Source organism: Melanostigma gelatinosum (genome assembly GCF_949748355.1).
Source record: "Melanostigma gelatinosum genome assembly, chromosome: 15".
NCBI classification, from domain to species: Eukaryota; Metazoa; Chordata; class Actinopteri; order Perciformes; family Zoarcidae; genus Melanostigma; species Melanostigma gelatinosum.
Genome location: NC_136648.1, coordinates 10,492,718 through 10,505,456, shown reverse-complemented (window position 1 = coordinate 10,505,456; position 12,739 = coordinate 10,492,718). Strand labels below are relative to the sequence as shown.

The window sequence follows — 12,739 nt, the reverse complement described above, 5'->3', positions numbered from 1 at the left end:
TTATGTTGGAGTTGATGTCTCCTCTTGCAGAGCCGTGTGAGAACTGGTAATAATTAAATCTGTGTATAGTCACGTAGAAACCTAAAAATGTGAGAAAACGTCCCATGCTTTAAAAAAATAGATGAGCACCTTAGAAGATGCCCGATATTTGACCCTCTTGTTGTCATGCTCTATCCGTAGAGGATCAGCCCCACTCATAGAACCCATCACCCAAACCAGATGAGACCAGTCTGAGATACACCTTCCTGTGTCATCTCCAACCCTCCATCAGTGCATGTCGCTCCTTCCATCTCCCCGTCATACTTTATCTATGTATCCGTCATTGCCTTCACCTTTCCCTTGACGGCCCCCGTGTCTGAACTAACTTCATCCTCTGCCTTTTTTTCGGTTGTCTCCCATCTCCCTCTCTTCCGTCTGTCTACTGCTACTCGTATATTCTTTGGACAGCTGAGGGGAGCAGGGAGTAATGCATCAGCACCACAGAGAGGTGTGGATTCGCTTGCTCCTTTACATCTCTGCGCTAGGCCTCGCTCTGAGATGACCTACATGTTCCGTACAAACAGACAAAGGGGACGCATGTGTTGCTCATAGATATCGTGAGGAGAATTTTCTGGTGATGTCCTGAGGCATTTCTCTCCCGGTGTCTCCCGCTCTGCATGCAGGAGGAGCTCGATGTCGAGTCAAATGACTACAAAACAAAACAAAAAAGACGAGTTTGTGGTGCTGTTAAAATTCAATTTGAGAGATGTTTCCAACTGAAAAGTACTTCGTTTTGTCATTTATAGGGAAAGTTCATCCCCGTCCAAAGCAGCACATTGCTTAACTATATGGCTGTTACTTTTGTCTGCTTTTCCAGACTGGGGGCGTGCCGACCGCAGTGTTCAGTAGGTAATACTTATGGATAAGTAACTCATACACCCCACTTCAAAGACCATACTTATCCTTTTAAAAGGATATGACTTCTATATTTCTGTTTTTGTTTCCGAATCCAATGAAAACGCGTTAGTCCGTCTATCAATACTTTACTTTCCCCAGTCTCAGCACCCCATTGATTATTACTGAAGATGTAAATATTTAAAACGTTCAAAAAAAAAAAAATGTCAAGAGTCATTTCCCTAAACAGCCGGGCACAAACATTTCTCAAATGGGAGTAAAGAGTCTATTTATTGAAGACTATTCTCAGCTGTGCCAGAGAGTATTTACAGCAAACAGGACGGGGATTGATTGCAGTAATGATGTAGCATCACCCAGCGCAGCTGTGGAGCTCTATGGCACAGATTATTAAACTATATTCGGCTTTGACTACACAGGCACTACTTGTTAGTAGGAGTATGACAGCATGTTACATTTTTTCCCAGTTATAATTTTGGTACGGTTTTTCAGCACACGCCCACATTCACATCACATTTCTTTAGTGTTAAAGTTCACTGAGCATCTTCCCGTTACTTGTATTAATTGTTTTTCATTAAAGTGTTTGGATTCATACTTGAATCCACCAACCCACGATTGTATCTCTCTCTCCATATCTGACACAGTTGAAATGTTTTTAATGTGCACATTTGAATATTGTGGTATCTTCCCTCCAACTAGATGCAAAATGCTTTCATCATATTTTGTCCTCATGAGAAAATGTAGGAGACTAAGTATACCTGAAACTGTGAGTATACTAAGTATACTACGTTTACTCAAGAGTGGCGTCTTCAGAATCCCGATTTAACAGGAACTGTAAGAGGACTTGAAAATTGTCTAAATTGTGACTGCCTGTGTTGTGAATATGCCCTGGATTTGGTTGGAAATGCCTGGAATTTTAAGTACAGCGAAATACCCTGAATGCATTGTTATGCTTTCAACCTGCTGCTGGGGTCCTCAATTATTCAGAATCTTCCTACCTGTCCATCAGCAGATAGCTGGACTTTGAGCTGGGTAATACAGAGCTCTGTGATGTGCAATGGTTGGTGTTGAACAGGAAGATCTGCATGAAATCATAATCCTGAGACTTCCAGATCTGTTTCTTGGATTGAAACATTTATCCAGGGGTACATTTATCAGACCCTGATAGATGGTGTATGAATTGCAATGCCTTTCCTCTGTGCCTTGGAGACAGTCCGCTGTCCACAAAATAGTTTCGGACTCTTGGCACTGGTTAGAATACAGCATTTGTGGAGGTGTAACCCTGAAAAGGTTCATGTGAAATTACTGAAACAATGTCAACAGTTTGAAGAAATACAGAAGGGGGAATTCATGTACCATGTTGTGACAGTTTCATGTGTGGGCTACATTGAGCAGGCAAGTGAGCACATTCAACATTTTCCATTCATCACATAGGATGGGTTGCCCACGCTCCAAAGGCGCACCACGCCATTTTGTCTGACCTGCTTTGCCAAGGCGTTGAAGCGGGAAGGTGCGATCAGCCCCTAATAACTTAACCTGCAGTAGGTTATCATTTATAATGTGAAATGCATTTCTTTTCATCATAACTGTAGTTGCCTCTTATTTATATTTATATATATATATATATATATATATATATATATATATATATATATATATATATATATATATATATATATATATATTAATATTACTCTACATTATGCTGTAGCTCCAAAACGAACTAGAACGGTAAATAACTAACTTTAGTAGAAGGGAAAACATTGCAGAAACACACTTTCAAGTCACAGTGGAGAGCGCGAGAGCGAGAGCGACAGAAAGACAGCAGATGATGGACGGAGAGAGAAGAGAGCGAGAGAGAGAAGATGATGGACGGAGCATATGATTGAGAGGTGAACACAGCATGAACTTTATCTGAAAATTGTGTGCGAGTTCATACTTCTATAAGCTAATGTTAACATGCAGTGGTGGAGGAAGTAGTCAGATCTATAGGGTAAAGTACTACTACAGTGTAGAATACTCTGTTACAACTTAGTAAAAGTCATGCATACATGATGAAGTGCAGAAGGACTCATCTTTGTTTCCTTTTTCATTAGGTTGATACAATGCAAATCCAGAGTGGCAGAGTCGGCCTGCTCCCTCAGCCTCTTTAAAGACGAGTCAGTGAATGCTAGTCATAGCTAGTGGTGTTACGTGCTGCGCCGAGGCTTCGGAGTAATAAGGAATAATCAAAAGAAGTTTTTTGTGAAGTGTGTATCTAGGATTTTATTATTTTAGATCAATGACGTCTTTGATTAGGCTCTAAGCCTAAACATTGAGAAATGATCGTTCCTGAACAAACATGAATAAAGTCTCCCCTCTGCCCAGTTAACCCACTGCCACTTCACAGTTTTAGAACACTAATATTGCCCCTCCAGCCATGATTATATTATGATACAATTATTGACCAAAGAATCGATTTCTACACCTTTTTTGTTTTGCAAAACTCACAAGGCAATTATACTACTGGCACAAAATACAGTAGTCTCGATCACAAATGACATGGTTGAGATCATCTGTAATAGATCTGCTTTACATCCTTGGCAACAAGGTGGTTGTGTGTGTGTGCATGAGAAATGAACCCTGTTGCGAACCAATTTGCTGGAAAGCTTCAATGCTTAATGAAGCGTCATCTCTCCATCACTACTTTTAGCTGCCCCCCTCTTTCTGTGTAACCAAAGGGTTGTTATGTCCAGCCATGTCTGCCTTGTAGCAGTGTGAAGAACCATGGAGACACAGAAACCTGCTTCCGGAGTACCCTCTGGGAAGTTATGAAGAGAGAGCAAGACAGCGCCCAATGCACTTCTCCAGGGTGCCTCGTTTTTATTATCAGCGTTTCCCACACAGACTTTATGACATAATATACTATTATATTATACACTATATATACTATACCCCCCACCACCACCACTCGTAGAAAAAGTTAATGTTAAGACAAAGAAAAAAGCTGTTTGAATATTGCTAGCAACAGGGCTCAAGACTGTGACCAAAATGGTCACAGATGCAGATTATTTTTGCATTGCGCCAGTTAAAATTTGACTTGGTCACATGACGATCATTATGGATCGTAGATATCAGCCACAGTCTATTCCATCCTCGCCTCCAAAGTCTCAAACGTCACCTTGAAGAGCGAGGATTGAGCAGCTGCCAGCTCCTACGGGGAGGGTGGAGCTCCTACGGGGAGGGTGGAGCTCCTACGGGGAGGGTGGAGCTCCTACGGGGAGGGTGGAGCTCCTACGGGGAGGGTGGAGCTCCTACGGGGAGGGTGGAGCTCCCGCTCATTGCAGACCCGTGCTTAAGGGACAGTATTTGTGCATGCTGAGCAGAGATGCTCTGTTGCGAGGTTTTTCCTCGCGCTGTGTGCTGGTTACCTGGTTTTACGTGCGCAGGTTGAGACTAAACGCCATACACAGCTTTTGCACAGTGTGGGATTAGATTATTATATGCAAGATGCATTTTAATGTTGCAGCTGGCTTCAATAAAGCTAATTTTCGTCATTTTGTTGAGTGTTTTAATTCGTACATCTACTGTACAACAATGCATTGTATTTCATATTATAAATAAATGTACTGAAGTAAAAAGTACAGTATTTCCCTCAGAAATGTATCGGGCAGTAGATTATTGGGATGCGTTGAAGTGATGTTTTCAGTTCCGATACCGCTACCTGGGCTTTATGAACAAAGTACAGAACTGAACAGTGTTTAATCAAGAAGCTGTATGCCTCACTGTGACTGGGATCTATCGTTTATGTGTAAGGCAACATTGAGCAATATATGTTATGGATGTGTAGCTGAGGGTTTATGTTGCCCCTATACTTTAGGATAATAATAAAATAACAAACACGGGGCTCCGTATTCGTCGCCCAGATGGCAGCCACTTTATTCCTTGTCACACATTTCGTCAGAACCTCTTTTTCTCTCTCTCTCCTTCACAATAAAAGCACACAACACATATACAGGAACCCTGCTTCTTAACATACTCAACATAATAGCTTACAGATGTAACATTTATATGTATTGCATTCCGATAACATATGTCCAACAACGCACTACAGACATATTTGTGTTGGCTAGGCTTACATTCTAGGTGGTTTCTTGACTTATGTTGCATTACAGTACATTTCTGATCACGTGTTTGTGTTGTATGCTTGCCCCAGTTTTTCAGATGTTTCAAAGCCCTAATGCGTTGTCAGGCTCCTCGACGAGGCTCCAGCTTAAAGAGCTCCTCCAAGGTTGCCACCAAGACCATGAGGGCTCTAGCAGTTAATGGTCCCCGCCGCACCAACGACTTCCTATACATGGCAGCCTTCCTGGGTCAACCGGTCCCCACCATTCCCCAACTGGGCCCCTCAGTGGAACCAACCATCAATATCACCAGAGGCCCCTCTTCAGACATCAACAAACCTGTCGTATCACTAGTGGCCCACTTTGATGGCTGATGATTGGCTGTGACCATGAAATCCCAAAGTCCCCAGCAAGGAAGTCATTATTTATGAGAGTGGTGGCGTAACTGAGGCTTGGAGAGCAGCAGCCTGAAAGTCTTGGTGGATTTAAAGCATCAGCTTTACCCTGGCTAGTAGGCACAATGTTAAAAATGATTACGCAATGCCCTGATGAGACTGACTTTGATCTGGGAAAACAAACAAAGAATGTAACAGCGATTCTGAAGTATTACAACCCAACTTTGTAGAGCACCTTTGTAGCGTTGAGACATGTTTTATAAGCCGTTTGTCTGCAGACCAACATAATAAATCGGATAACTTGTATGAATGAAAATAGTGGCAAAGCTTGGACTGCCTCTGAATAATATAAACCCGCAGAAGCTGGGAGTCTGCATTTCCCTGCAAAGAAAATGCATGTATCGCTCCTGCTAGGAACAGCCATTTAAATGATGTTCTTATCACGGGTTTTGGAGAAAGCACAGTCAGACTGTTATTGTAATAGAAGAGGAATTGTAGGGCTTCTTTATGTTGTGCAATATATGATGTTCAGTAAAGCGTTCAGTCTGGCATACCAGAAATGAGTGCAGGAAGAGGGATAAGATGTATTTTTGTATTGATTGCTTACTGAATGTGGTTACGAAGTGAGGTTGAAGACCACAAGATTTGTATTACCCTCAGCATTCTGAAGTCTTTGAGTGGACAAGATTAAAAAGATGTAAGAGACTAGAGTAATGGGAATGTACTGATAATGATTTTTACGGTCAGTCTTTTTAGCTTGTATTCCCCGCCAGTAATTGTATTCATTTAATTCATCACTCGTCACTTTGAAATGCATAAGTACCGGTAGTGTTCAATTGAGTGGTTCGTCAGAAGTAGCATTGCTCGCTCCATTAAAGTTTTGTCAGGAATAGTGACTTAGGAATGGTGAAATAGGTAAATGTTCCTTCAATAACTCTGTGCATGTGCACTGTTGCAGCATCACATGCAAATGAGGTTGGAGAAAATACCGTATCTGGTCATTTTCAGTCCATACTAATGATACAGATACTTGGTATCTGTAAAAATCCTGAAAATGTATGCCTCCCTGGAATGTTCTTTCAGACAGACTCTTCCACATGTACTTAAAGCTGTGTAATCTGCTTTTTTAACTGTGATGGAATTTATTAAACCCAAAGCACTATGTGTTAAAAAAAACTGATGTCAAAGCCCTTTTAATGTGTAAGTGATCGTCAAACATCCTTTACAATGATGAGCAGTGCAGTGCCTTGCTTATAGGCAGATAGTAGTCAGCAGTTTACGCAGACAGGCATCAGATACAGTATTGAAACTATTTGCTTCCACAAAAGTCAGCTTACTGTGTTCAACAGTCTTTTAACAACTGGAATTATCAAAGGAAATCCTGACAAGAAACTGAAACTTTCCAGCGTCTCACGGGACATCACGAAAATACTTTATTCAAGGGAACAAATGTCTTTTTGATGGAATATGTGTATTCTGTATATCTTGATTGCCATATGCTTGTCTGCATTTTGTCACATTTTTTGAGAAGTGATTTGACACTTTCTCTTTCTTGCAATACAAAGATAACTGCGGAGTTTCTAAAGCAGTGCATCGATGCTGTGTTCAGTGAATGTCTAAGCTATAAGTGGTGTGGTAATACTGCATAGGTCACAGTGTAATTCATTTCAGCTACTGTTTTGTATGTGCTGTCAAGATCTGGTTGTGATGTACATGAGTTGATACCAAAGCAAAATTTATTTGACTATTTTTTTATATATATTTTTTTTAAAAATCTAAATCAATCAAGTGCTTTCTTTTGATGACAACTTGTTTAAAAACTTAAGTAGGTACCTATTAAGTAGGTTTAAAGTGTGATATGCCGTATACAGATGAATGGTAGAGATATGTATATACATGTATGTAACAGCATAGTCATAACTGACAAATCTGTTGCTTCTTCACCGCACGATGCAACTAAATTCTACAACTGGTCCTTTAATTTGTACGTGTGTTTATTTTAACGACTAATTATGTTATAATGAAACAAAAGTCTGTTCTTGGATTCTTCTTATAACAGGACTACACTGCAATGTAAGAACAATGCCGTTTCTTTATTCTCGTGTCCTCTACATGGATGACGATGCCGTCTTATTGTCTGGACTTTTAGCATGATATCATGTATGTAGCCGTCAAGTGCATATTGAAGGACCTTTTACAGGGCTCTTGTTTTAAAACAAGTCCCCTTGACACCTTAGAAAGTAATCCAGGGCGGATGTTCTCAACCAACTCACAGAGCTAAAGTTAGCTTAATTGGCCAGCTGGCTCCAGCTGACAAAGTCAGTTTGCAGCAGATGTCTCTTCATGCTGCTTCTGTTTAACTCTCTGAAATCAGTGACCCATCATTGAAAAGAACAGCAAGGATTTTGAGAGATAAATCTGCCAGTATTGTAATTGTAAACTGCATTATGTGCCATCCAAGAAAGGCAGGCTTGATGGGCAAAAAAAAAGGTATTTAAAAGGGGGACTAGGTTAAGAACGTCACCATTCAGAGTGCAGTTGGGTGAAAAAATTAATAAAAAGTACAGCTGTTGAACAATTCCATTGACAAAATAATAAACAAGCTTAAATAAAGGTTACCTGGAGTGAACCTAGTAAGCAGCTAATGAAGTTACTGTCTACTTATTGTTTAATGTAATAAACTATGTAATAAATAGATTTTCTGAGGGGGATATTAAATGTCAGGGTATACTTCCAACCAGGTCACAAGATTTGTTTTATTCACTGGAGATCCTGAAAATACCACGAAGCCATCCAACGTTTTAAATTCGCAGACAAATCAAAGGAGGAGTCCTATGACTATCTAATTGCCCTAATTGTCCAAAATAACATGCCAACTTTCCAAAGTCAAGAAGATCTGTTTTCATCTTCAATCTCTTCTCTTCTCTTAAATATTGTTAACCTGGTCAAAAAACACATTGTTCATCTGGCTACAGCAGGGGTGAAAGCAGGTTAAACATCAACACAGAGATGAGAGCAGCCAAGTACAAATGGAGTTTGGTGTTTTTAACCACTGAGTGATTCCTCTGGCACAGCTAGAGATTAAACTCTTTAAACCCTAGCCCTATTTTTAGGCCTCTGCTCGAAAATTGCATTACCTAAAAGACTGTAAATCTGTAACTACAAGGCCTATTTTAATAATTTTGATTCTATAGTACAGGTAACAGTTATGAGATGTGTTCAGATGTGAAAATAGTGTATATGTTACTGGTTAATAGTGAATGAAGATGGCACACAGCTCAAATTGAAAGGTTTCAGGTTCGCCTGAAAAAAAAGCACTGAAAGCATGAATATCTTTTTTTAATGATGCAGGTGAAAGGTATAAACTCTCCCAAATCATAGCACAACATATCAGAAGGATGGATAAAAATATTTGGCTTTCATAAATTTAAGCAAAAAAGGGTAAAGAGAGGTTAATGATTCTTGCAAGATTGTAATCCAACGTCACAATAGTCTTTTCAAACTGTATCGCTGTGCTAACCAAACACTCTGCTCTTAGATCACATTAAAAGCTTTCAACTGGCAAAATGCATGGTGGCTTATATATCGGGAAGACGTAACAAAAAAGCAATAAAGTCGTCACTGAGGTAAGCATTAGCTGCTTAAAAATGCAACAAAAAAAAGACGTCATTTTAAACTTGGACAAAGAAATTAAAGTTTTCTTTAAGAATTCAAGGTAATACGTGTTGAGCAATTGATATACAAATTGTCATTTTGGGGGATGACGTATTCTGCTGAAGTAGTGTTTGCTGCCTCCAGAATTGTGGTCCTGTAGTACTACACCGGACTTGCTGTTACCACCGGTAGCCAGGACTGAAACTTTGAGGATTACAACAAACTGTTGCGGTCATATTGGAAAACCCTGGAGCACAATGTCAGTATAAGTCCAATGTAAACAAATGTGTCCATCAGATGGCAGTTGTGAGGTTTTCTTGTACATTCTCTGAGGTCACGATAAAGATATCGTAAAAGAACAGAAACAAATTGTCTTTGGTTTCTAAGCTTTATCCTTCACTGTCATTATTGGTGGCAACCATAGAGCCATTATCATTTTTGCTTTGATCAGACTAATTGGCTATTGAGACATTTACTGAAGAAGCAAGCTGCTGAAAAGACTATTCTGTAACTTTTAGCCCCTCACATGACTTTTGACAAGCCACTTGTCATCAGAGAGATACTGTGTGCGGTAGTTAGTTAGGCTTGCAGCACTCATAAGGCTTTAATTGGAGCCATGGGATTCTGTAAGGAGGCCAAGACAGTATCAGGTCATCTGTCCTGTGAAGCCTAGAAGGACTATCGGCAAATAGATCCCACACTGAGGAATTGCTCATGCCTTCATATCTTTTATGTTAATCATTGTTATTTGTAGTAAAATAACAAATGCTTTCTCTCAAAATGAATAAAAAACCGAGACAGTTTGTCGATTCAAATTAATATATGTATGAAAGAACAAACAGTTGCACAACAATTCACATTAAAATAACAATTGATGTCTTCTTCATAAGTGCTATTTTCAACAACAGTCATCTTGTTTAACGCAAGAATAGGTCTGGCATTTGAATACAGAAAAGAAATCCAGTTCGAGTGTGAAAGGGAAAATAAGTGAGTCAGCTTCCTTTTTGTGCAACTGTCACTGTGACGCCAGCGTAACACCGTAGCTATAATCATCCACAAGCACGGGCCAAGCTCGGTTATAGAATTGAATCACTCAGACGTCGGTCCATGCTGTTGTTAAAAAAGTAAAGAGGCCATATTGCTCATCTTCAGGTTCATACTTGTATCTTGGGTTTCTACTACAACATGTTTACATGCTGAAATGTTCAAACCGTCTGTGCAGGAAAACCTGTATTACATATTTTGTTGTTGTTGGTCGATGGTGCAAAACGTAAGATAACAGACGTTCACTTCTCAGGGCAAAAGTCAAGAGTGGCTCCAGTGTCGGTTTTGTCACTCTCCTGGTTATTCAGTTCCAAAATCCCCTATGAGAGTGTTGTGAAAAACTGAATCCATGGTGCATCAGAGCAAGTCTGGTGTTTTGTCTGTTTTGACTGTGTAGCCGCTCGGAGCTGCCAATTTAAGGCAAAGACATTCCACAAAATCCAATGCATAAGGGATTCACAACAATTTGACCTCATTCATTGCAGTCCGACGGTTTATTGTTCGCTCTCACAGTGTCAGTCACTCCTAATGCAAACGGAGAATCCTACTGCTGCTGCTGAACATTGAAAGCATTTTAACTGGCGAAACAGTGTTTTTATTGTTTTGTGAAGAAGCGACAGAAAACTAAATGTGTTCCGTCACCACAGTAATCAGTGAACATGTTTGTCCAAGAAAAAACGAGTATACTAAATAAAATAAACAGTCACTCTCCATTACCATGGAATGGCAACTTATGCAAACATAAGCAGTGTTACAAGATCAGCCTTTTATTTTCTTTTTAAATGATCAAAATCAGGCCCGGGGTGCCTAAATGAACATGCCAAAAATGAAACAGGAAGTCAGTGGAACATTTTAGTTTGGCACTAAAACATTAGGCTGGAGCTTCATCAGCTGATTGCGCCAGTTTACTGTTATCAAACTAGAGGCAGGTGAGTTTCCCCTTGTGCATGAAAATGTGAGGAAGAAAAGGTTGCTGTGCCTGCTCTAAATTGCCTTGCCTGTTGTGCAGCCACACCGCCAGAGGAATGAGACTGCACACCAGATGGTGGTCCCTGCCCTGCTGCACAAACAGGTCACTTTGACAGTGGGGTTTCTGTCTTTTCTCTCATTATAGATACAAAATGTTCTCACTGGATACAAGTTTCAAGACTTTGCTGCTCTGCAGTTAAAGGACATAGGCAGGGAGCTGGAAGGCCAAACAGCTACCTTCCCTGGAAACCTCAAAGTGCAATAAAACAACCTTACCAGCTTTTACAAAGTATGTACAAGACGGAGGAACAGAAAGTGGATTTAGTTCAGATCATAACAAGCTCATCCAATACGAGAGCAAGCAGTAGAGCAGCAATATAATCGCTGTTTCCTGTAGTGATTCTAACAGGGCATCACACAGTGCCTCCGACATGTACCAGGATTGAACTTGTTGGATAGTCCAAGACATGAGGCATGTCACATTATCAGCCCAAACTGTGATGTCATGATAGCCCATGACGCAAACTGAAAAAGTAGAAAAATGTACCTTTAAGCTGCCTTCAAATGATAAGAAATGTGCGTCTTCGCTCACCATGAGGTAAGGCACATGGCACAGAGCAGACACTTACAGAGGCAAAGCACAGCACAGGTATACATCATCAAAAAGTGGAGAAGTCACATACAGCTTTTATCTCATTGTTAGCACTGTAAAAAAGGTCAACGACAACCAGGTCAAAGTTAAAATAATCTAAACTTTGAGCGCAGCTCTCACTGGCAATAGACTTCCGCCTAGTTGGCGCCACCACTCTCCCCATAGTAAAACAGTGGCACGGCCAGCGCCAAGCCGCTTTACCGCTGATCATGCGTCGGTGGCTTTGAGGTTGAATAAGCATTGCTTTGTCGAGCAATACATTGCTGAAGGAATGTGAGAATATCTGCAGTGGGCAGCTATTGCAGAGGAGGTAGAGCAGGTCGTCCTCTAATCTAAAGATCGATCCCAAGCCACATGTTTAAGTGGACTTCGGCAAGATACTGAACTCAAAATTGCTCCTGAAGGCTGTGCGTACGTTGTTTTATACATACACAAGAGTATCGGACAATATATCAACATTGGACATTTTTTCAATCCCCAATATCGGAATCGGCCCAAAACTGATCAAGTGGGATTAAAGGGATAGTTTGGTCTCTTAACTTTACAGTAACTTTTAATCATCATTTTCCTTTAGATAAAAATGATTTCTACACCACAAGATAAATTCCCCAAATGGCCTTCATGGTGAAAGAAATAACGGACTTGTTTTTAAATTGTTCGTCGCAGTTCACTGCTCCAGTAATCCCTCTGGACGGTGATGGCAGTAATGTTTGTAACAAATAGCAATCTTACCAGCTTCTCCCTCGTGGCCCGTGGTCCTCAGCCTTGTGTGATAACACTTCATCAACTGTCCCTCTTTACCTTAATAGCTTCTCTACTCCTGTCCCCCAACACTCCAGTTTTCCTCTCTTCCTGCCACCTCCCTCCAGTTTCTCAGTGTCTGAAGTAAATTGGGCTTTTCCATATTAGTAAAAGGTGCCTCACAAGGTACAGTGGAGATGGAAAAACACCAATTCAGTGGGAGTATCGGGAAGGGCAATCTCTGAGCCTGGAGAGGAGAAATTCCCAGGGAAAACAGATGGCATTCCATA

The 12,739-nt window shown here is 40.6% G+C and overlaps 1 protein-coding gene across 1 annotated transcript in view; it reads left to right on the top strand.

The window, feature by feature from the left end:
* The window catches only part of LOC306789006 (opsin-3-like), a gene marked incomplete at its 5' end in the record, with an annotated part of 30,927 nt that extends 25,705 nt beyond the window's left edge, over nt 1-5,222 (top strand). Inside the window, one exon of the mRNA XM_079284757.1 lies at nt 5,087-5,222. Coding sequence (XP_079140883.1) covers nt 5,087-5,111 — 25 coding nt within the window. The 3' untranslated portion in view covers nt 5,112-5,222. The remainder of the gene's footprint in view (nt 1-5,086) is intronic.
* Between the last annotated feature and the right edge of the window lie 7,517 nt (nt 5,223-12,739).